Raw genomic sequence first — 25,164 nt, forward strand, 5'->3', positions numbered from 1 at the left:
ATCAACTTTCCCTTGAGCTTTAGAAATATAAAAGGTCATGGTAATATAAGAATATCCGGTAAGTTTCAGAGCTGAAAACGTCCTTGTTAGTCAAAGAAAAGCTTTTATTGACACCAGGCCCAGCAAACGATCGATTTCAGAATGTGCCCGGTTATGACGTGAGAGTGTAGTGAAACAACGCCTGATTCTGTAGCCCTGCCCACCGACTGGTGCCACTAACATGACAGCTTAGAGCAGCATAGAGCTGAACAGCATCGGATTTCTAAGCAGTAAACATACCACATTAGCTTTTCGGATTCTGATTTTTAAAGGCGGCATGAAATCAAATTTTACAATTCATATTTTTATATTTAATATTGTAGTGTTTACTATAACTGATTTATCTGTGCACTTCATTATTTTTCAAAAAATTATTTAGCCTTATAATCTTTAATCAAATACGTTAACTTTCCCTCCCCCATGAAACGACTTCTCTTCTCTCCCGGTCATATGCTATGGCGCGAGGGCGGGGTTATCGCCCCCTGTCTCGTTTCTGCACCGCCTCTCAGAAACCTGTCACTGATCGTAGCAATATGGTGGTTAGGTGCATTTTTCTCGGTGTACACAATACCTTCTGCAAGAAGGACTTGAGGCAAAAAGAGAGAAATATATGAGAAATAAAAGGCTTTTTTTATGTAAAAATTACTCAATATAGTCGGAATGCTCGGAATGCGTGTGTGAACGCGCGTATGGCGCGCCCCCCTTATAAGGGAGAGCTGAGAAAAAAGTTTTACAGAAATAAAGCCATAAAAGGCTTACAATAAGCGAAATCTGTAGCATAACCCAGCGAAAAATGAGGAAACATGCTCAGTAACATATGTAGAAAAGATTTAGAGAGAAAATAAATTTATTTAAGAGATAGATCGAGTTTTTCTCCACAACTGAGTGCAAACTTCAAATCTGCCTCCATTTTGTTAGCAGCGCCCAACTTCCAACGATCCAATCAATTCCTGAAGAATGAAATCAAGCCTCGCCCTACATTTTTTTTTCTAATTTCAGAAGCCGTTTCACTCGGATATATGTCACAATAAGGAGAAAAAGACGATCTCAACTTCCGTTTCACGGCGACTTTAAGCATTCAGATTCCAATATTATGAATGCATGGATGAACTTTATTTTTAATGAATATCCAGCTCACGTGGGGAAGACATTGCACTTAACCACGGAGTTCATTTAACCACGGAGTCGTTTGTAAACAAGAGACTGGATTTGCAGAACGGATGAGATAAGATTACATGAAGGAATGCAACACACTAATGTAAGTAAAAAATGTTTTTTTATAGGTGATAGTATTGCATTGTTACAGATCGTTTGATATCTATGGCTTATGTGTACGTGTCTAACAGAACATACCTTAGCACGCTGTCACAGGCTGGAGAATACTTTATTTGTGGTGTTCTTGGTTCATTACTGTCTTGATGTGCGTTGTTCACTCTCTTGACTCGATATTTGAAGGGCGCGTGCGGTGTGTGTGTGTACAGTTCGCGGTTATATTCATCGATCGGGTGGGCCAAGTATCGTTAATAAAAATATATCATTCCAATCAATCACGGGTGAATGAGAGATGAATCATTGTGTTTGTTTGATAAAGACATTTTGCGAGCCCTGACTGTGGGCTGGGCGATTCATTCTGGTTGCCACACGCTGTCACTGACAGGGGGAGCAGAAGCTCATTAAATATGCAAATCTTATCCAATCCCAGGCGTGGGCGTTTACTTCCAAGTCTTCAGTGCGGCACGCACATCAAAACTGAGCGTGTCTTGAGAGAGCCTCAAAACCAGGTCAGAAAATAGCCTATTACTTATTCATTATGATGTTTTTGAATGTAAAAACCACGCGAACGCAACAAGTTGACCTCGGACAACAGCATAACAAAATAAAAAAAGCCAGTTCATGACACCTTTAACTCACCAAAATAAGTTAAGCAATTTTCAACTTTTTTATTAGTTATTCAAGATTCAATTTAAAATGAAATGACTTACACATCCAAGTTGATTATACTTAAAAACTTATCTCAACAACTTTTTACAGTGATTTATTATATATAGTCAAACCAAAATTTATTCAGACACCAGATTTCATTTTTTAGTAGTTGGTGCAGGACACTTTAGTTCATTTATTACACCACAGACTGAACAAAATGAAGCATTGCTTGCTAATTGGTGGACCTAAATTGGTATTATCTAATTGGGTACTTTAATTTAACAGCTGACAGCTGATTGTAATCCATTACATAGCTTATCTTTCTATCAAAGTTATCTGACATTATGAAGATGAATTTGTTCTGACATTCTGAGTTCTTGTCATATTTTATTACCCTTTTCTAAATTATAGCGAATAAACTGTGATAATGTGAGAAAATGTGTCGGAATAAATTTTGGTTTGACACACATAGACACACTAATTGTATATTGCAAATATATAATTAATATATGTTACTATTAATTATATAATTTGTTAATAATATAATAAAATATTTTATTCATGGGCTAGACACAATCATAAAAATAGATGATTATTGTAATCTAATTATAAATATGAGAATATATATTTCAACCAATTGCATATTATACAAAAATACAATAAGTACTAATTTATTACTACTATTTTTAATAATTACTATTAATCATTATTTGATATAAAGTTTTTTTTTTTTTGGTTAAAATAAATCAGTTTTTATATAACAAATACAATAATAAACTAGATAAAAAAGTTCGTCGAGACAAACTTTAAGTTGGCTTGGAAAAGCTAGACCAGAAAGTTTGAAATAGTTTGAAAAGTTTGAAATAAATAGTTTGAAATAGTTTGAAAAGTTTAAAGTTTGAAATAGTTTGAGTTTTAGTTAGTAGTTTAGATAGATAGATAGATAGATAGATAGATAGATAGATAGATAGATAGATAGATAGATAGATAGAAATAGTCAGATGATAGATAGATAGATAGATAGATAGATAGATAGATAGATAGATAGATAGATAGATAGATAGATAGATAGATAGATAGATAGATAGATAGATAGATAGATAGATAGATAGATAGATAGATAGAAATAGTCAGATGATAGATAGATAGATAGATAGATAGACAGACAGATAGATAGATAGATAGATAGATAGATAGATAGATAGATAGATAGATAGATAGATAGATAGATAGATAGATAGATAGAAAGAAATAGTCAGATAGGTCTTGTAATGTGGTTGCTAGGGTACTTGGTGTGGTTGCTATGGTGTTTCTAAGCGGTTGCTAGGGTACTCGGGGTGATTGATTCTAGTATCATTTACCCCAGTTTACCCCGTGCTAGTATGATTTACCCCAGTTTACCCCGTGCTAGTATGATTTACCCCAGTTTACCCCGTTCTAGTATGATTTACCCCAGTTTACCCCGTGCTAGTATGATTTGCCCCAGTTTACCCCGCTCTAGTATGATTTACCCCAGTTTACCCCGCGCTAGTATGATTTGCCCCAGTTTACCCCGCTCTAGTATGATTTGCCCCAGTTTACCCCGGTCTAGTATGATTAAATAAACCACAACATTTCATGTAATGTTTTCATTTAAATATATGCATCATTTTGCTGTATTGCGCTTCACTTATAGACGTTTTAATGCTGTGTTTGTATTTTCTGCATATTATATATTCGTTTGGGAATTTGCCTTGCATGTCAGCAGGTGCAGTATTTGGTAGAGTTCACCAAATGTGTCGGAAAACGAATGGGTTCATTTGTCTGAGAAAGCTATGCGTAAGCGCAGCTGCTGTGAAGGCCAGATCTGACACTGCCAGCGCACACCACAGTCACCAAGCCAATAACCATGACAACCAGACTTCAAAAGCTCCTGTTTTAGTCTGGGAAATTCATGTTTACTTTTAAGTGCCATAAAAGACAATACCTCCATTCAATTTTAGTTTCATGAACTGTGACCTTTTGTGACCTCCACTCATGGGCATCTACTTATGCTCCATTAATTATAGCATTAACTCAGTGTGGGCCCAGAGAAGCCCCTCTGGTACAAGCAGTCAATAGGAAACGTTAGATCAGAGCAGTGACAAAGCTCCCGTCATGTCATGTGTGATTGTTATGAATAGTAGAGGGGAAATGTTTTGGGTGCTGTACAAAGGGCGATAAACACATGGGTGTTGGTCTTACTTCCTGGGCGTCTCTTTCTCTCCTGAAATAGCTGCTATGATGGACTCTTTGGCCTCCTAACACTTTAAGCACGAAACATTTGGATACTCATTCCATTAAAATGTGGAGAAGCAAATTTAAAGTTTTTCCAGAGACTTCTGTTCTTTATCTTACGCCATAGCTGAGATGTGAGCCGTGGGTGTGTGTTGTCAAGTGTAAATGCTCCGTGATTCTCACAATTGTGTCGTAATGCCAGCAGCTGAGCAAAGGAATGTGGTATTTATATTAGTATTGGGCTGGAAGTCCAGACGTTTTTAATTTTATCTTTGTTTTCCGTATTATTTTACCACTCATTACTCTGGCAAGAACCTTTGTGTGAGATTTCATAAACCTTTCTGCATACATGAACTCCACAAATAAATGTTGTGTCCATGATTTGATTTTATGCATGTTTTTAATATCTATATTATTTTATTTTATGCTCGTTTTAGTTTTAAACGTTTTTTGACTCTGCAGTTTTGACAGTGTGTCTTTTATTGTATTCATGTTTTTATTTATTTAATTATTTGACTTTTGGGGTCCTACACAATTTTTTTTATAATCCTTTCTACTTACATGAGCTATTATAATATTGTATTTTTAATAGTTTTTTTACTCAACAGTTTTATTTTATTTTATAGGTTTTTTTTGTTGTTGTTTTTTTACTTAGCAGATTCTACAGTCCATTTTGGCCCTACAAAATGAGTTTATGACAGTTTCTCAGTGATTTTACCATTCTGTGTTAATGGTTCAGTTCAATTTCTGATCATTTGAGTTTGAAAAGTTAACCTCACAGGAGAAAAGATATAAAAGCTCTATCTTGTAATTTATAGAGCTCGAGAACTTTGTTGTGCTAGATGGGTGCCCTTGTGACACACTTCGCAGAGCGGCGAGTGACGGAACGCATGTTAAACAGCTCGGGGGTCGCAGGGCTGGAGGTTGGTGCTCTCACGTCTGGCTTCACGCCTCCCATCCATCGTTAGCCGAGACGCGCGAGGGGTTTGTCAAAGGGAGAGCGCGCGCTGGCCCTGCCTCATTAAAGAGCCACAATGGCAAGAGCATTCCAAGAATGCAGGCGCTCATTCACTCTCCCTCTTTAGATGCGTTGAGACTGCGTGCCAAGCACTGACGAGGCAGGGCAAAGCCTCCCCCATGATGAATATGATTTCTAAAGCTTTTTATTGAATTTATCTTGAGATTTATGGCATGCTTTCTTCAGATATGTGGAAAGTGCGTACTGTGCACTGTACATGTCAAGCGTTCACATTCCATGTTCCAGTTATCTGAAATTATCATGTTTTGTGAATTTAACTAAAATACATGCATTAATTCACACAGAGGACAGTGTTGGTGACAATTGTAGTTTTTAAAGAAATAAATTAATTCAATAAATTTACCCACCCTCTTGTCATTTGAAATGAAGGCATTGCTCATTTTTTTGTATAACATTTGCAAAATAACAGGTTTTAGAACATAAGACTGTTATTTTATTTAGTAATAAATTATTTTATTTTGCATGGGCAATTTACAGAGGCCATTGGGGCGTCCCGTATAATGGAGAGAATACTGAGAAAGAAAAAAAAGAGTTGTTTTTGGAGTGCAGGTGCAGTACCCATTTACTTTCATAAAATAGAACTGCCTGCTAAATAACTTTGTGAACCATAGAGCAGGGAGAATTTTTTTTTTTAAATGTATTTATTGTGCTTACTAAATTAAATTGCCAAACATTTATTTAACTTTTTTCTCTTCGTCTTCATCATACATCACTCCCACATGGGAAAGTCTTTAGCAGAAGAGTTTTCCTGGAGGGATGATTTGTGGTTTGTCAGTAAGTAAAGATAGTTATGGTAGAATGATAAATGGACAGACAGAACACACTCTCAGAGGCACAGGTGGTCAATGTGCATTAAAACTCATAGGAGTACAGGCACCATGACACAAGAATGTAGCAAATTCAAAACAGGGTTGGCATGTCAAGACATTCTGGAAGGTGTCTCTGAATGATCAAAATAACATTTGCATAATCTTGCCTGTGTTCCTTGAACTCTCGCTTATACTGCGGGCGAGATAAATGCATGCGTGTGTGAGAGAGTATCCTTGAAAGTGTGTGATTTAGGAGTTGACATGACACAGAACACTCTGCACCTCCTTATCAGAAGCCTGGTACCAACCAGAGTCAATCCCCGGGAGAGAAAAACAGCACTGTGTGTGTGAGAAGGCGTTTGAAAGAGTAACTCCTCCGATGGTATGATCTATTTATTTTTCTCATCTCCTGCTGACAGTACCACTCTCCACAAATCCTTTGTTTATTTCTACCTCTTTCTCCACTCAAAGCACTTGTTTATGTTCGGCGTGTTTAAAACCTCGTCGTTTCAAACAGACAGGCTGTCAGATCAGTGGTTTGGACTGCAGGAGCAAGTCTTATAGCATGTAAAGAAATGTCTGATTTAGAAACGTTTGATTATTGTGGAACCATAAAAAAAATCTTGGTTATACATAGTTTAGAGCAGCTTGCCTAGTGAAACTACTTTTAGATATTCTAAAGAAAGATGTTTGCTTTCCAAAAGTTGCTGCTAGGTTGTTGCTAGGTGGTTTCTAATTGGTCCAAGTCATGGGCGTCGAAACCATTGTATGTGGGTGGGACAAGACCCACCCACTTTTTATGATCAATGATATTGGACCCACTCGCTTTTATCGTCTCTAATTCAGCACGTCTGTTTATCTACCCCTAACCGATAAACACTTATTATCATGGGCGTCACTAGGCTTTTTCAGCGGGGCTTCAATCCCCCCCCCCCCCTAAAAAATTGTGTGATTAACCTTTCAAACATATGATACTGGCGGGAGGCTTTGGCTTCCTTCCGTCTTTTAATCTGCGTTAATCAGCGTGTTTTTCAATCCGCAGCGGCGTCGAACGGAGCGCACGTCAGAAGCAGAGGTGTGTGCGTTGATCTGAGCTCTCATTGGTCTCTCACCGCTCGTCAATGTCAAAATATTTCAGAAAACCAATCAAATCAGAGTACGCTGTTATGAAATATTAAAATTATTTCATATTTGACAGCTGCTTCTTTAAGTCAGAAATGTTAAACAAATGACAAAAATATTCAGGCAAATGAATACACTTTTGTCTAATTTCGCCATTTTGATTTGAAATAGGCCTATGTAATGTCATTTATAATATAATGAACAAACAAGAAATATTAAAAAAGCCCTTTTCTTCAGATTAGGCATAAGATTAATAGTAATAAATGTGTGCATTCCATAATAATTCCATCTGTAGCCTTGTAGTCCATTTTCAGCCTGTATTGGGCATACAATTAATGTGTGAATATTGTGAATTAATTTAATAAATTTAGTTACCTAGCTTCCTGTTAGCCTTCAGTTAATTGACATGTCTTCAAAAATTATTCATAAAACATGTAAATATCAATATCTTCACTGACAAAAATGCAAAATGTTATCAGTCATATCTGCCCACTGACACAGTTTTCAAGCTATTGTTATCTATTTTTTTGGCGTTCAGAACGTCTTAAAATGCACATATGTAGATCATAGAAATCAAACTTTTCTTGAGGGGCCATGCCCCCGAACCCCCCTAACCTCACATTTGGGATCTCAGTGATTATTAACCTGCCTACATTGTATGATTAAGGGATATACAATATGGTCATGCAGAATGAGCCATTAGTATTAGCTTTATAAGTATAAGTAATAATAAACAGCCAATATCATAATATGCATACTAATAAGCTACTAGTTAATAGTGAGAATTGGACCCTTAACTAAAGTGTTACCATTTTATTTTCATACCCTCACTGGGGGTTGAGCCCCCCTAAAATGAAAATCCTAGAATTGCCCCTGCTTATTATTGAACACATATTAGATGCTTTATTTCCACGTTTCTAATATTTGCTTCATTTTTATTGACAATAAATGCCTGATATGTGGTGGGAAAAGAGAGTAGAGTGAGTCTGGCAAAAGGCGGATTCGAACCTCGGGTCGATTTTCACCAAAACTTAATGCCATGTGTCTTACCGCTACACTATTGCTGCTCTCAATGATGCAGTGATTTCCGTAATTTTGTCTTGCCCAACCAGATGTTTAGAAAATAAGGCGTTATATTTGTACTTAATGTAATCTACTGCCATACTAGAGGACCCACACACATTTTTTTTTGCTTCCGACGCCCATGGTCCAAGTGATAAGAGCCCACCCCGAAGTGTCTGTGATATTCTAGTCCATAGATATGCTCCCTTCAATGCAAGTCTAAAGGGTTGTTGCACGTTTATCATCTACCCGGCAAAAGTCATTATTTAATTATTTTAAATCCCTAATATGAGCAATATAAATAATGATACCTGCCTTAGAAAGAACCACTGATTATGAATGAGGTCCTTTGTATGGAGGACCAGGAATACAATAAAAACAGTAACTTTTATATCACATTTTTATAAGGCATTCACACATTACTTTTCCTTATCCATTTGAGTTTATAAAGTATTATGTTTTTGTTACATTTGACTAAAATAAAAACGTTATGTATATCTTTTTTATATACTGTTAATCAACTTGAAAAGTGATTTATTAATGATTTGTATTGTAGTGTTACATTTATCTATATTTTAAACAATTAAGCAGGTTTAAATGTATGTTATACATTTAAAAAGTGGTCTATTCACTTACATTTTTATTTTTAAATTAAAATAATGTCATTAAATTAATTAAAGTCCTCCACAGCTAAAAAAAACCCCTGACAATTTAACAAGTGGAGCAGACCCTTAACTTCTCCAAGTAAACAATCAGTGTGTAGGTGTTTAGATATGACCTTTGACCTGTCGAAGGATCATCTATCTGCCTCTGGTCTGATACCCCAAAGCCTGTAGATTATCTCAGAATGCTACTGTAGAGCCTCATGCTGAGGTGATGGAGCCAGGACAGGAGATCTACAACAGCCCTCTTCATGACAATGTGGCTCCCTCGTTGGGTTGGGTCACATTTGATGGGTCCCTGTCCTAGTCTGGGTATGTCTGAAAAGAAGGATGCAGTTGGTCTGTGTTATTATTAGCATGTCCCTGACTTTAGGAGATCATTGTGACCCAAAAGGAGTGTTCAAGACTTCAAGTGCACAATAACTAAAGAAGGTCACAAGAGGAAGGAAAGAGCAGGATGAGTGTTTTTTTGTGGGGGTGGGGGTGGGGGTCTTCAGACGCCCATTAGTCACTCAGAAACGTTCTGTTTATTCACAGATTGGGAGTGGCACAGGAAGCTGCCAACAGGAGCTTCCCCAGAAACAGTTGTTGGGCGATCCCTGCGTTTCTATAGGAGGAAATGGGAAGTGTGGGAGTGGGCCTTCCAGAGGCCACTTCCAGTCTGCTACTTTGAGGTACTGCACAGTCAAAAAGGACATATCCATTAGAAGAATGACTACAGTCTACACTGGTCAAAGAAACGATCGATCGCTCACATTCCACAGACTTCAAAGAATGTTCCTGGTATGATCCAATCAGCATCATTTGTGATGACACCGCAGAAAATTATTACAGAAGTAAACGAATGACCATCACACAATGGCAGTGGTTAAAGCCCTTACATTATGAAAAATATCTATTTTGAGCTGTAAAGTTGTCTAAATTGTCATTTTTCAATACTTTTATTTGCAAGGATGCGTTATTGATTAAAAGTTACAGTAAAAACATTTATTATGTTACAAAAGATTTATATTTCACATAAATGCTACTCTTTTGAACATCAAAGAACCCTGAAGAAATACCCTTAAGAGTTTCCACAACAGCAACAAAAATGATATGCAAGACAACTGTTTTCAACATTGATAATAATAAATGCTTCTTGAGCACCAAACCAGGATTTTAGAACGATTCCTGAAGCATCATGATATTTTAAAATATATTATACATGAAATATACTTTTAAATTATTTCACAATATACATGGACATTCTTTGGTGAAATGCATACATAAGTGATAGTAAATTAATAATTGTTTATATCATAATTTATATCATGTGTTTCAGAAATATGGTAGACAGGTGTGGCTTCCTAGTTCCCCTTGGGATGAAATTATGGAGAGGAAGGGAGGGTGATGGAGGGATGACATCAGAATGATTGAGGTAAGTAGCTATTTATATAGTACCATTAGCTTTTCCATAGTCATTTCATTTCCATTTTATGCACAAGCACCTCCTGAACTATTGTTAGGATGTTCACTGTGAAGCACTGTTGGTATATGAATAAAATGGGCTTTAGATCACACACACACACACACACACATACACAAGCACCCAGCTGGCACCTTTTATGCTCTGGATTTAAGCCACATGGAAAAGACCCTGCCATGGAAATACTTCCCTGTCCATTCCCTTTATCTCTCCCGGTGCATGTTTTACACATTCCATCTCTGGGAAATCTCTGTCTCCCCCCAGTCAGTCTTTCTCCCAGAGTATCAGGATGCTCTGATTAGTTATCCTTATAATCTGCGTAGAATGCCAGTCTTTTTAGATGTCTTGTGTATTTTTTTTTCATCTAGGGGACCCTTTGGCTCCGTGTATCTTTATTTGAAAGGCAGCACATCCCCCACAAACGTCTCTCTCCCACTACGCCCTGACCTTGGGATCTATGTGGGAAATTCTCTCCTCATTTATCTGTGCGGGCCTCGTCCTCTTCCTGTATCCTTTTATTTTTTTCACATTCCTGATCCTGGTACAGTGTATTTCTAAATGACATCAGTATAACCCTCAGACATGCACATAATTGAGCAGACATCTTTAATGAATGAGTTTACCCAAAACAGAAATTCTACATCATGTCACTCTAAACCTTATGTCTTTTTCTTCCATGGAAAAAACAGGAGATGTAATTGAAAGGGAATGAATGAATGGATGAGCGAAAGTAGCGCCACCTAGACCAGCAGATTGTACTGGGAAATAAGCTCCAGATCCAAGCATTTATCCACTGATCTACAGAGAGATCAGTTACAAATTTAATAAGAAGTTATCAAATTAAATTGCAGTTGAATGTGTCAGTAAGATTTTTTTTTTTTTTTTTTTTTTTAAATGTATGTACATTTATAACACTAATACTTTGTATTATATTTCTTTTGCATCAAATTACTAAAAAAAACTGTGAGGGTGTTTCTAATACAGCGTCTGTGGGAGTGATGGTAAAAATGAACATCTTTCTCTCTTTTCACTGCCGTTATCAATCTCACTCTATCACTCTAACTTTGTGAAAGTTGTGAAATCACTATTGTGGAGTTTTTCTTTTGCTATCTGAGCAGGGGACACGAAAAAATATATTTAATATATACTCATTCACTGCAATAAAAGTTAACCCAACTATGACTACTTCCGCTCTAAGAAATGGGTCTATTACCATTCAATTGACTTTAATTTTAAGTAAAGTGATTTTTTGGACATTGCTAATTGTAGTAATGGTTTACATATATGTTTAATCTTGGAAATGTGCAAGTACTCTACTGCCTAATGAATGTTCACATGTTGTTTTGGGATGTCATAACCACTGTCCTTCCCACTTTCTGAAACAAAGAAACTAATAAATGAATGAATTGAATTGGATGACTTGTCTTTTCTCTTCATAAGTTTTAAGTCCACCTTTGGCTTTAAGTACATGCTAGTAGTAGTATTATTTGCCTACAGAGATCAGTATTTTAATTCCAATGTGAAAACAGAGTTTATACTGATAACAAAGAGTCCATTCCAGGTAGTGGCTAATTTGCTTTTAAGAATGTAGGCCCCATCTTGAGTGTTCACTCACAACAGACTGCATTGGAGCTGTGCTGCAGTGGACTGTGCTTATCACCAGTATATACATAATAGCTTCTGGGATGCCGGATCGAGGCCAGTCATGTCTTGATTGTCCACCATTGCTTTCTCATCTGTAATCTCCTATAAATAAAAGCATCATAAACATTAATATACATCAGATGTTCTTTTATACAAACAAACACGGATCATTTTATAGAAATGATTAGATGACTCAACCTGCAAAAATGTGAGGAACAAAATACTGCATTACAAAATAAAATGTGCTGTGGCTCAGAGAATGAACTCGTCTTTGGTCTTGGTTCCAATCCGACACTATTTGTACCATATGAAACAAAGCTCTTAATAAAAACCAATCCAACAACACACTTTAACTCCCTAGACTCAGTGGCACAGGAGATAACAGTGACTTTCAATCATTTGAGTTTAAATCTCATTACTGTTGCCATTAAATTGTAAGTAATACTATGGTTAAACTATAACATCTAAATATTCTTAAAAAAAACACTCCTGCACAATTCACACGCACAGTGGGATATTCAAATTCCGCAACTGTCAAACTGTTATTTATGCTGTTGATAAACTAATCATAAAGAACACTATCTCAGCTTCTCAAAACCTGTGGCTCAGTGGACGATCACTTGCCTATCATGCATGAAAGACTGGGTTCAAGTCCCACACCCCAAGTGGTTAAACACGTTCTTTATTGCGAAGGTTGCTCTGGAGACATGGGTTCAAATCCCACTATTGCTTACATTAAACTGTTGCCATTAAACCAAACAAAGTGGCCAAAACACCAGTTCTCAGTGTGAAAGCCACAGTGGCGCAAGTGGCTAAACACACATTCTTTATTGCCAAGGTTGCGCTGCAGACATGGGTTCAAATCCCACTATTGCTTACATTAAATTGTTGACATTTTATCAAACAAAGTGGCAAGAACACCACTTCTCAGCCTGAAAGCCACAGTGGCGCAAGTGGCTAAACACACGTTCTTTGATGCCAAGGTTGCACTGGTGACATGGGTTCAAATCTCACTATTGCTTATCTTAAATCGTTGCCGTTATATCAAACAAAGTGGCCAAAACACCAGCTCTCACTGTGAAAGCCACAGTGGCGCAAGTGGTTAAACACATCAAGTGTGGACAAGGTTGTGCTGGAGGCGTGAGTTCAAACCCCACCTCTCCATGCTTTCTTGTAAAATCACAGCATTCACAAAATTCACACCATGTGAAAAGTGAAATATAAGTTCCAGCACATGTCTCAGCAAGAGATCTGTGGCTCACAGGTAAGCGCGCTGCCTCATGGTTTCAGAGGTTGCTGGTTCAAACCCCACCTCAGCATTATTTATTGTAAAATCCTCCATGTGAAAAGTGAAATATAAGTTCCGGCACATGTCTCAGCAAGAGATCTGTGGCTCACAGGTAAGAGCGCTGCCTCATGGTTTCAGAGGTTGCTGGTTCGATACCAGCCAGATCTCCGCGATACGGGTGAATGGAGTATGCATGAAGGGACGGGGATGATTCGGGTCCCCCCCCGAACCCCGTCACAATGTCCAACAGGGGTTATGCTTCTTTATACAAAGAAAATAAATTTAGCTGTATAAAAATTTGGGCCCGCCGTCCCTTCCCCACCCATTTAGATTCCCATCATTTGCTTTTTAAAGGGGTGACCCTCCAAAAAGAAAATGATGGTAACCTACATGTTTAGCACCACATTCACACATTATATACATTACCTGTCCATGAGCAGAAGTCCATCATTACAGTGACCGTCTGTCCACACGTCCCAGAGCTCTGCTTCTGATGACTGTCCGCTCCAAACACATCCCGTATTCTGTAGGGGAACATAAATACAGTGATTACTTCATATATCTAAATTCTAAATATCAGATTTATAAAGTTAGTCTAAATAAAAGTTGATAAATGTGACCCTGGACCACAAAACCTGCCATAAGTCTCACGGGTATATTTGTGGCAATAGCCAACAATACATTGTTTGGGTCAAAATTATCGCTTTTTCTTTTATGCCAAAAATCTTTGGGATATTAATTAAAGATCATGTTCCATGAAGATATGTAGTAAATTTCCTACTGTCAATATATATATATATATATATATATATATATATATATATAAAAATAAACATTTGGATTTTTTTGCACCCTCAGATTCCAGATTTTCAAATAGTTGTATCTCGGCCAAATATTGTCCTATCCTAACAAACCATACATCAATTTAAAGCTTATTTATTCAGCTTTCATCTCAATTTCAAAATATTGACCCTTATGACTGGTTTTGTGGTCCAGGGTCAAAAATATAAAATTACATGTATGTTAATACTGCCAATTAGGCATATTTAAATATTTTGCACACAGCAACTCTACAAAACCATGAAACAGCAGGAACATCAAAGATCTAGTTCATCATACGAACATCAGAAGGTGATTATTTGACAACTTATAAAGGTAAAGCAACAGTTCATTGGTTCTTCTAAAGCTGTCAGTGAGTTCCGCAAGTAAACAAAGTGTGTGATCAAATTTCATAGAAGATACGACTGCAGCTGTCAATCAGCAAGCAGCCTTTTAAACAAGATTTTAGGTTAAAAACACCATCGGGATTCTCTGGAAATCTGGCTTTTAGTCCATGTTTGTGTTTTAGTGTTCGCGAGGAAACGCATAAATAACAACACATTACATTTGTCATAACATGAATAACCGGCGAGAGGCCTGCTATAAAACATCACAAAACAGAATGGCGTATCAATACTTAATTACTTATCTAAAATTAAATAGCAAGTGCAAATAATACGGACTTAATCAGGTTAATGCAAGAGATATGCCCTGTACAAGGATACTTACAGGTGAGTCGATTCCTGCATTTTATCCAAGCGTGTGTCGGTTTTATTTGTTGATGGGCTGGAATATGTGCTAGTTAGTGACATTATAATACTGTCACAAAGCTGTCATCCTCAGGATATGCATTTAAAACGGTTTATTACACGTGTTGTTGCATCAAAACAAACATCATGTCGTCAAGCACCCGAAGCTGAACGTGAACCTGAAGCCGCTTGCGCCGCCTAGTGGAGCGGGTGAAAAACTGCACTTCCGTTTCTTCCACACAAATCGTATTACAATTATAATGCCTGCAGTTTCAAAGTTGTTTCAAATTTGGTCAGTGGCTATATTTTAGAAAGGTCATACATACTTTAACATCCTTTAACAAAAGTCCCTATTTATTGTATTAAATGTGCATAAGCCAAATTACCAAAGGCTCCCTCTTGTGGTCAACAAGTGTATCAACAATAAATCAAACGAGTCGACAAACAAGGTGGCCAGTCGAAGGTAAGAGTGAGATTTAAATGTCATGCTTTTTACAAAAAATGTATCGGTTTGTCAGGCTTCGACCAGCAGAGAAACATGGATCTATATGAGTTTCAATAAATGAACCAGATCAGCTCAACTGAAGGGGAAAACTTGTGTTGTCTTGAACTCAAAAGCACATGCTCAAAGGTAAACACATAAAATACAGGACAGAAAATCTTCCAAAACTCTTTAAGTTGGGAAAAGTAGATGTGATGATTTCGTTTTTGTTTATGTAAATAGATGTGCATCAAACTGACTGTTAAATGACGTATATGACAGCCTATATTATCAACATAATGCTAATGTCTTTAGGTGGCTCTTGGAGATAATCTTGTTGCTGATTCTCATAGGCAGATTCAGAAGATCAGATGGATTCACCGGCTCCTCCTGGAGGAGCATCTGATACTGAGCGCTTCTCAATCCACGTCCGGCTCTGAGTCTCTATCTGAAGCTCTGGCATATGATGGAGGAGGGCGACAGTGAGCAGGGAATATATTCACCTCTCAGATGTTTGTTTGGGGGAACAGCCTGTAACGTCAGCCTAACTGATCTACACACAAATACAAAGACAAATGTCACTTTTTTTAATAGAGTGTAAACCATAGCTGGTCACTCACATAATTGATCACTCTTCATGCATTTATTGGTTAATTGATTAAATAAATATACATTTATACAGCCTGTATCAAAATGACAGTTGCAATGTGTTATATGCAAACTAATCACTGCTATAAAAACTAAAACTAATGTTTCTATTGATTAATATTACAGGCACTGGAGTGAGATCTGATCAGTGTCAGCTCCTCCTTGTGGACATTAAGTGTGTCTGCATTTTCATTTAAAAATAGCAGAAGGTGCAAAAAGACTCAAATAAAGAAGTGATGTGTAATCCTGATCCTGAGGAGCCACTTTCCTGAGTTTAGCTCCAACCTGATCAAAAACACCTGAAGCAGTGAATCAAGGGCTTCAGGATCACTAGAACCTTCCAGGCAGGTGTGATGGACTCTTTATCTAAATTAAATAAAAGCTATTTGAATAAGCAAATAATGTTATTTACATATTGTGCTTATCAGTTTGAGTTTGAAGAATTAATAAAGTTCCTAATGACAATTACGATTGTACATTTGTTTCAGTATCTCATTATATTAATAAAACCACATCCAAAACACCCTTCACATATGCTTTAACAGATTCAGAGTTCAAATCCCACTATTGCTTGTTAAAATGTTGCAGTAATTAATGCTGTAGCTAAACATAAAATCTAATGACCCATAAATCAAACTGGTGCAGAGGATAATTGTTTGTCTTTACATTTGAAAGTCTAGGTTCAAATTCCACAATTTCCATTATTTCCATAACAAAACAAAGCTCTCAATAAAACCTGATCCAAAACAACCACAGACTCAGTGGCACAGAAGATAAAGCTTTGTGTTTGAATCTTGGAGTGCTGAGAGATGCTGCATGGGTTCAAATACCACATTTGTTATGTACAGTCTTTCACTATTTAAAACAAAGCTCTCAATAAAACACCAAACACTCCACAGATTCAGTGGCTCAGGAGTTAAAGCGTTTCGCTTTCGTCTTGGAGACCTGAGTTCAAATCCCACTATTGCTTATGTTAAATTGTTATTGATGCTGCAGCAAAACTTAACATCAAAAAACACTAAAGCTACACAAGCTCTGTGGCTCGGTGGATTACTGCTTGCCTATCATTCATGAAAATGCAGGTTCTAATCCCACAAATGCAAGTGTTTTTCATTATTTACACAAAACTCTCAAGGTCAAAGCTCCCGTCCAGAAAACCAAAAACACATCAGATTCAGTGGCTCAGGAGTTAAAGTGATAGGCTTTCATCTTGGAGACCCGAGTTCAAGTCCTGCCGTTGCTTATGTTAAATTGTTATTGATGCTGCAGTTAAACTAAAGATCCAAAAAACAAGAACCAAATCCACACAAACTCTGTGGCTCAGTGGATGATTGTTCATCTATCATTCATGAAAGTCTGGGTTCAAACCCCATTAATGTTAGTGTTTTTCATTATTTAAAACAGAGCTCTCAATAAAACCTTGTCCAGAACACCTAACACTCCACAGACTCAGTGGCTCAGGAGTTAAAGTGTTGCGCTTTCATCTTGGAGACCTGGGTTCGAATCCCACTATTTCTTAAGTTAAATTGCTGTCGTGAAATCAGACAAAGTGGCCCAAACGGCAGCTCTCAGTGTGAAAGCCACGATGGCACTAGTGGCTAAACACACGTTGGTTGCGGACAAGGCTGCGTAGAGGCATGGGTTCAAACCCCACCTCGGTGTGTGGGGATCACACCAAAGAAAGAAAGCTGTGGCAACAGCAAAGTACCTGGGGCGGTACACCAAATAAGGGGCGTGGCGGCAAAGGCGGATACCTGACGCTCAGCACGAGACTGGGTACTCTGGGGCGGTAAAACAGACTGGCTACACAGCCAAGAGAAACACGGACCGGAAGCAATAAAACAGACTGATGGAAGACACGGACTAACACATACCTGGAGCGGTGAAACAACCACAGTGAGAGAGATGAAAGCCGGATCAAGAGGTTGGGCGTGTGCCAGGAGGAAAGAGAGGCGGGCCTGAGAAGAGAAGGGAGGAGCACAGCAAAGAGGGGAAAACAGTTTAAAATAAAAAAAAATTTTACTTTTTTTTTTTACAATAGTTTTTTGGGTTTTTTTTACAATACAAAAAAAAATTGCCCCAAAAAACATGCGCACACAAAATATCTGTAGCAGAGGGGGGATTTGAACCCAGGTCTCCTGCATCAGGTTAGACTCTCACACCATGAGCTCTGCCCACTGGACCACAGCCGTCTCATGTTACAGCTAGTCATTTTGTTTTATTTAAGGTAAGCCCATAGACACACATTTAAAAAAAAAAAAAAAACAATTATTCTGATTTTAAATCCTATTATTTAACATTACATAATTTATTCAATAAAATTTGCTTTTAAAAGTGTCTAAAACAAATTTAAATATTATTAATAATTAAAATATGTTGAAAATATTAAACAAAGTAATTCAATTTATTTTCAAATTAAATTAACTGACACAATGATATACACCAGTACATCTTGATAAACTGGTGGTTCATTAATCATACAAACTACAATGTTATTCATTAAATTATTTGCAAAACAAACAAACATTACACATTAATGATGCAAAATCCTGATGGGTGTAATTGTTCTTAAAACTATAATGTTTAGCAAATACAGCAGAGTATATTATGCCTTAGTAATGCTGTCTCAGTAATAATCTTTTTGGTTCATTCAACTGTTTTATTTAAACTCTCTCTCTCCTCTGGTTAATTTGCTGCAGGATATTTACATTTACATTTATTCATTTTGCAGACGATTTTGTCCAAAGCGACTTACAAGTGAAGAATACAGCAAGCGATTTGTTGTGAAGAGGCAAATATAAACACAAAACTGCTCAGAATACAAAGTTTAAGACATTGCTTAGAGTAGCATAAACTAGAATAGGGAGGGATTCAATTAAAGTGAAAGTGTTTTTTTGTTTATGATGATATTGAACAAAACAAATGTTTGTTGGTCCAGTATATAATTATAAATACTTAGAGCTAAAATTTGATTTTCCTTCACAACAAGCAACAGTAAAAAGACAGGTTTCCTGCATATGGATTTATATATGATGGTTATAAACAAAAGCACCGCGGCTCTACAAAACTACTGGTTCTTCAAAAGCTCTGTCAGCTCAGCAAGAGAGCAGCATGTAAACAAAGCCAGTGATAACCCCTTTATAGAAGATGTGACTGCATTCAAACATGCTTAGCTGTCAAACAACAACACTTTTGGTTCGAGATCCCATGTACTAGTTACCCACGTGTACCATAGATTTGTGTACTAGTTATTTTACAAGAGAAATGCACTGTATAAAAAGGATACTTACAGGTGAGTCGCGTGACACCCGATTCCTGTACTTTATCGCAGCGTGTGTCATTTTTGTTTGTTTGTTTGCTGTTGAGTAACATTAAGAGTCTGTCACTGAACTGTGATCTGCACATAAAACAGTCGCACGTGTTGTGAAACTGTGAAAGCGTCGTGTTGTCAAGCATCTGAAGGTGTGTCAGACTGAACGTGAAGCCGCGTACGCCTCCTAGTGTAGCGGGTGGAAAACTGCACTTCAGTTTCATTACGACTTACAGTCCCACATTGCTAATAGACTTTTATTTAAAGTTTGATCACTGACTCAATTCCTAAACTTCTAGCCTAATTTAACACTTACATACTCAGGCAAAATACCGTATTTTTTAGGGTAAATAATGTCAAATGGTCAAAATAAGTGATCCTCAGCTCCCTCTTGTGGCCAATTAGATTGAACTTGAGGTAGCCAGTGGTAGGTGAGAGGACTTGATTTGAAAACAAATCTATGGTTTTATCGGAGTCTCGACCAGCAAAACAACGTGAATTTAGCAGTTTCGGTAAATGATCCAGATCTCAACTGATGCGGTAAGACAGATCAAATGTGTTGAACTCAACGGCACGTGCAAGTGTAACTACACATACAATACGAGACCATCTTCTTCTTGTGGGGTTATCTACCATAACATTCACACCATGTGTGAATGTACCATAATTCCTTAAATGTGTGTTATAAAGTCAGAATTGACTTTGCTTCTTGCACAATGAACATTTTTTTAGCTGTATAACAATTTGGCCCCACCGTCCCTTCCCCACCCATTTAGGTTCCCATCATTTGCTTTTTAAAGAGGTGACCCTCCAAAAAGAAAATGATGGTAACCTACATGTTTAGCACCACATTCACACATTATATACGTTACCTGTCCACGAGCAGAAGTCCATCATTACAGTGACCGTCTGTCCACACGTCCCAGAGCTCTGCTTCTGATGACTGTCCGCTCCAAACACATCCCGTATTCTGTAGGGGAACATAATTACAGTGATTACTTCATATATCTAAATTCTAAATATCAGATTTATAAAGTTAGTCTAAATAAAAGTTGATAAATGTGACCCTGGACCACAAAACCTGTCATAAGTCTCACGGGTATATTTGTGGCAATAGCCAACAATACATTGTTTGGGTCAAAATTATCGCTTTTTCTTTTATGCCAAAAATCATTGGATTATTAATTAAAGATCATGTTCCGTGAAGATATGTAGTAAATTTCCTACTGTAAATATATAAAAATAAAAAAAACATTTGGATTTTTTTTTGCACCCTCAGATTCCAGATTTTCAAATAGTTGTATCTCGGCCAAATATTGTCCTATCCTAACAAACCATACATCAATTTAAAGCTTATTTATTCAGCTTTCATCTCAATGTTAAAATATTGACCCGTATGACTGGTTTTGTGGTCCAGGGTCACAAATATAAAATTACATGTATGTTAACTGCCAATTAGGCATATTTAAATATTTTGCACACAGCAACTCTACAAAACCATGAAACAGCAGGAACATCAAAGATCTAGTTCATCATACGAACATCAGAAGGTGATTATTTAAAAATCTATAAAGGTAAAGCAACAGTTCATTGGTTCTTCTAAAGCTGTCAGTGAATTCACGAGGCTGACTCCAGTTCCTTTTTCGCCAGCTCCTTATTCGCCAAACTATCCGTTCCACCTTAAAAATGTTGAATGGTTGTTAACCCCGCCCCCATTGCGTTTGGCTCTGTTTTTTTAAAGGAACAGTAGTACCAGAAATATGAGTTTGACATTAGAGGTTGTCTTTTTTGGATAGGGCAGCATTTTCATTAAAAATTCTAATTCTAGTTCAATGTACTTTTGTATTTAATCTCTATTTCTTACTAAATGTCTTGTCTTTTAAAAAATAAAGAGAAACATAATGTCTTAAACTGAGATTTAATGTTATGTCATAATGTACTTCATTCTAACAGGTTTATGTTTATATATATATATATATATATATATATATATATATATATATATATATATATATATACACATACATATATATACACACACATAAACATTTATATAGGTGGCATTACTTTATTTTTTCACAAGTTCTAAACAAAATCGAGCACATAGAGGTAAATTAATTCTCAAAAGAAATCCACATTACAGCATTTTCTGATGTGTAGTTGTTGAAAGATGAACCCCAGAACATGCATCTCCATGCAACTATATGAGTCGACAAAGCATAATAGAGGTGTCATTATTTAATTATTATAAAAATTCTCAAAAAATTGAGCACGTAGAGGTATAGATAAATGTATTATCTACAGAAATTCTGCATCACAACATTTTCTGATGTGTAGTTGTTGAAATATAAACCCCAGAACATGCATCTCCATGCAACTATATGAGTCGACAAAGCATAATAGAGGTGTCATTATTTAATTATTATAAAAGTTCTCAAGAAAAACACAACATAGAGGTATAGAGAAGTGTATTATCTAAAGATATTCTGCATCACAACATTTTCTGATGTGTAATTTTTGAAATATGACCCCCAGAACATGCATCTCCATGCAACTATATGAGCCGACAAAGCATAATGGGGGTGTCATTATTTAATTATTATAAAAGTTCTCAAAAAATTGAGCACGTAGAGGTATAGATAAATGTATTATCTAAAGATGTTCTGCATCACAACATTTTCTGATGTGTAGTTGTTGAAAGATGAACCCCAGAACATGCACCTCCATGCAACTATATGAGTCGACAAAGCATAATAGAGGTGTCATTATTTAATTAATATAAAAGTTCTCAAAAAATTGAGCACGTAGAGGTATAGATAAATGTATTATCTAAAGATGTTCTGCATCACAACATTTTCTGATGTGTAGTTGTTGAAATATGACCCCCAGAACATGCATCTCAATGCAACTATATGAGTTGACAAAGCATAATAGAGGTGTCATTATTTAATTATTATAAATGTTCTCAAAAAATTGAGCACGTGGAGGTATAGATAAATGTATTATCTAAAGAAATTTTGCATTACAACATTTTCTGATGTGTAGTTGTTGAAAGATGAACCCCAGAACATGCACCTCCATGCAACTATATGAGTCGACAAAGCATAATAGAGGTGTCATTATTTAATTATTATAAAAGTTCTCAAGAAAAACACAATGTAGAGGTATAGATAAATGTATTTTCTAAAGATATTCTGCATCACAACATTTTCTGATGTTTAGTTGTTGAAAGATGAACCCCAGAACATGTATCTCCATGCAACTATATGAGTCAACAAAGCATAATAGAGGTGTCATTATTTAATTATTATACAAGTTCTCAAAGAATTGAGCACGTAGAGGTATAGATAAATGTATTATCTAAAGATGTTCTGCATCACAACATTTTCTGATGTGTAGTTGTTGAAATATGACCCCCAGAACATGCACCTCCATGCAACTATATGAGCCGACAAAGCATAATAGAGGTGTCATTATTTAATTATTATAAAAGTTCTCAAGAAAAAAACAATGTAGAGGTATAGAGAAGTGTATTATCTAAAGATATTCTGCATCACAACATTTTCTGATGTGTAGTTGTTGAAATATGACCCCCAGTACATGCATCTCAATGCAACTATATGAGTCGACAAAGCATAATAGAGGTGTCATTATTTAATTATTATAAAAGTTCTCAAGAAAAACACAATGTAGAGGTATAGATAAATGTATTATCTAAAGATGTTCTGCATCACAACATTTTCTGATGTGTAGTTGTTGAAATATGACCCCCAGTACATGCATCTCAATGCAACTATATGAGTCGACAAAGCATAATAGAGGTGTCATTATTTAATTATTATAAAAGTTCTCAAGAAAAACACAATGTAGAGGTATAGATAAATGTATTATCTAAAGATGTTCTGCATCACAACATTTTCTGATGTGTAGTTGTTGAAATATGACCCCCAGTACATGCATCTCCATGCAACTATATGAGTTGACAAAGCATAATAGAGGTGTCATTATTTAATTATTATAAAAGTTCTCAAGAAAAACACAACGAAGAGGTATAGAGAAGTGTATTATCTAAAGATATTCTGCATCACTACATTTTCTGATGTGTAGTTGTTGAAATATGACCCCCAGAACATGCATCTCCATGCAACTATATGAGTCAACAAAGCATAATAGAGGTGTCATTATTTAATTAATATAAAAGTTCTCAAAAAATTGAGCACGTAAAGGTATAGATAAATGTATTATCTAAAGATGTTCTGCATCACAACATTTTCTGATGTGTAGTTGTTGAAATATGACCCCCAGAACATGCATCTCAATGCAACTATATGAGTTGACAAAGCATAATAGAGGTGTCATTATTTAATTATTATAAATGTTCTCAAAAAATTGAGCACGTGGAGGTATAGATAAATGTATTATCTAAAGAAATTTTGCATTACAACATTTTCTGATGTGTAGTTGTTGAAAGATGAACCCCAGAACATGCACCTCCATGCAACTATATGAGTCGACAAAGCATAATAGAGGTGTCATTATTTAATTATTATAAAAGTTCTCAAGAAAAACACAATGTAGAGGTATAGATAAATGTATTATCTAAAGATATTCTGCATCACAACATTTTCTGATGTTTAGTTGTTGAAAGATGAACCCCAGAACATGTATCTCCATGCAACTATATGAGTCAACAAAGCATAATAGAGGTGTCATTATTTAATTATTATACAAGTTCTCAAAGAATTGAGCACGTAGAGGTATAGATAAATGTATTATCTAAAGATGTTCTGCATCACAACATTTTCTGATGTGTAGTTGTTGAAATATGACCCCCAGAACATGCATCTCCATGCAACTATATGAGCCGACAAAGCATAATAGAGGTGTCATTATTTAATTATTATAAAAGTTCTCAAGAAAAACACAATGTAGAGGTATAGATAAATGTATTATCTAAAGATGTTCTGCATCACAACATTTTCTGATGTGTAGTTGTTGAAATATGACCCCCAGAACATGCATCTCCATGCAACTATATGAGTCGACAAAGCATAATAGAGGTGTCATTATTTAATTATTATAAAAGTTCTCAAGAAAAACACAACGAAGAGGTATAGAGAAGTGTATTATCTAAAGATATTCTGCATCACTACATTTTCTGATGTGTAGTTGTTGAAATATGACCCCCAGAACATGCATCTCCATGCAACTATATGAGTCAACAAAGCATAATAGAGGTGTCATTATTTAATTAATATAAAAGTTCTCAAAAAATTGAGCACGTAAAGGTATAGATAAATGTATTATCTAAAGATGTTCTGCATCACAACATTTTCTGATGTGTAGTTGTTGAAATATGACCCCCAGAACATGCATCTCAATGCAACTATATGAGTTGACAAAGCATAATAGAGGTGTCATTATTTAATTATTATAAATGTTCTCAAAAAATTGAGCACGTGGAGGTATAGATAAATGTATTATCTAAAGATGTTCTGCATCACAACATTTTCTGATGTGTAGTTGTTGAAATATGACCCCCAGAACATGCATCTCCATGCAACTATATGAGTCGACAAAGCATAATAGAGGTGTCATTATTTAATTATTATAAAAGTTCTCAAGAAAAACACAATGTAGAGGTATAGATAAATGTATTATCTAAAGATATTCTGCATCACAACATTTTCTGATGTTTAGTTGTTGAAATATGACCCCCAGTACATGCATCTCAATGCAACTATATGAGTCGACAAAGCATAATAGAGGTGTCATTATTTAATTATTATAAAAGTTCTCAAGAAAAACACAATGTAGAGGTATAGATAAATGTATTATCTAAAGATGT

At 36.1% G+C, this 25,164-nt stretch overlaps 1 protein-coding gene and 1 long non-coding RNA gene across 3 annotated transcripts in view; one reads left to right on the forward strand and one right to left on the reverse strand.

Moving 5' to 3' along the window:
• Positions 1 to 6,332: 6,332 nt before the first annotated feature.
• Positions 6,333 to 11,792, forward strand: LOC307126868. Its single transcript, XR_013816556.1, has 4 exons — positions 6,333 to 6,448; positions 9,450 to 9,586; positions 10,234 to 10,329; positions 10,746 to 11,792. It is a non-coding gene; the product is annotated as an uncharacterized lncRNA (long non-coding RNA).
• Positions 11,271 to 25,164, reverse strand: part of LOC307126867 (uncharacterized protein) — a 36,999-nt gene continuing 23,105 nt past the window's right edge. Inside the window, exons 6-9 of one of the 2 annotated variants that reach the window (XR_013816555.1) lie at positions 20,189 to 20,286; positions 17,881 to 17,964; positions 13,736 to 13,833; positions 11,271 to 12,123 (exon numbers count right to left, since the gene is read on the reverse strand). Coding sequence is in view for 1 of the 2 variants with exons in the window: in XM_079817662.1 (XP_079673788.1) it covers positions 17,924 to 17,964; positions 20,189 to 20,286 (139 nt within the window). In the remaining variant the exon portion in view is untranslated. Of the gene's footprint in view, positions 12,124 to 13,735; positions 13,834 to 15,860; positions 15,912 to 17,880; positions 17,965 to 20,188; positions 20,287 to 25,164 lie in introns of those variants that run through there. The other variant, XM_079817662.1, reaches the window with a different exon arrangement.

Source organism: Gobio gobio (genome assembly GCF_949357685.1).
Source record: "Gobio gobio genome assembly, chromosome: 5".
NCBI lineage: Eukaryota > Metazoa > Chordata > Actinopteri > Cypriniformes > Gobionidae > Gobio > Gobio gobio.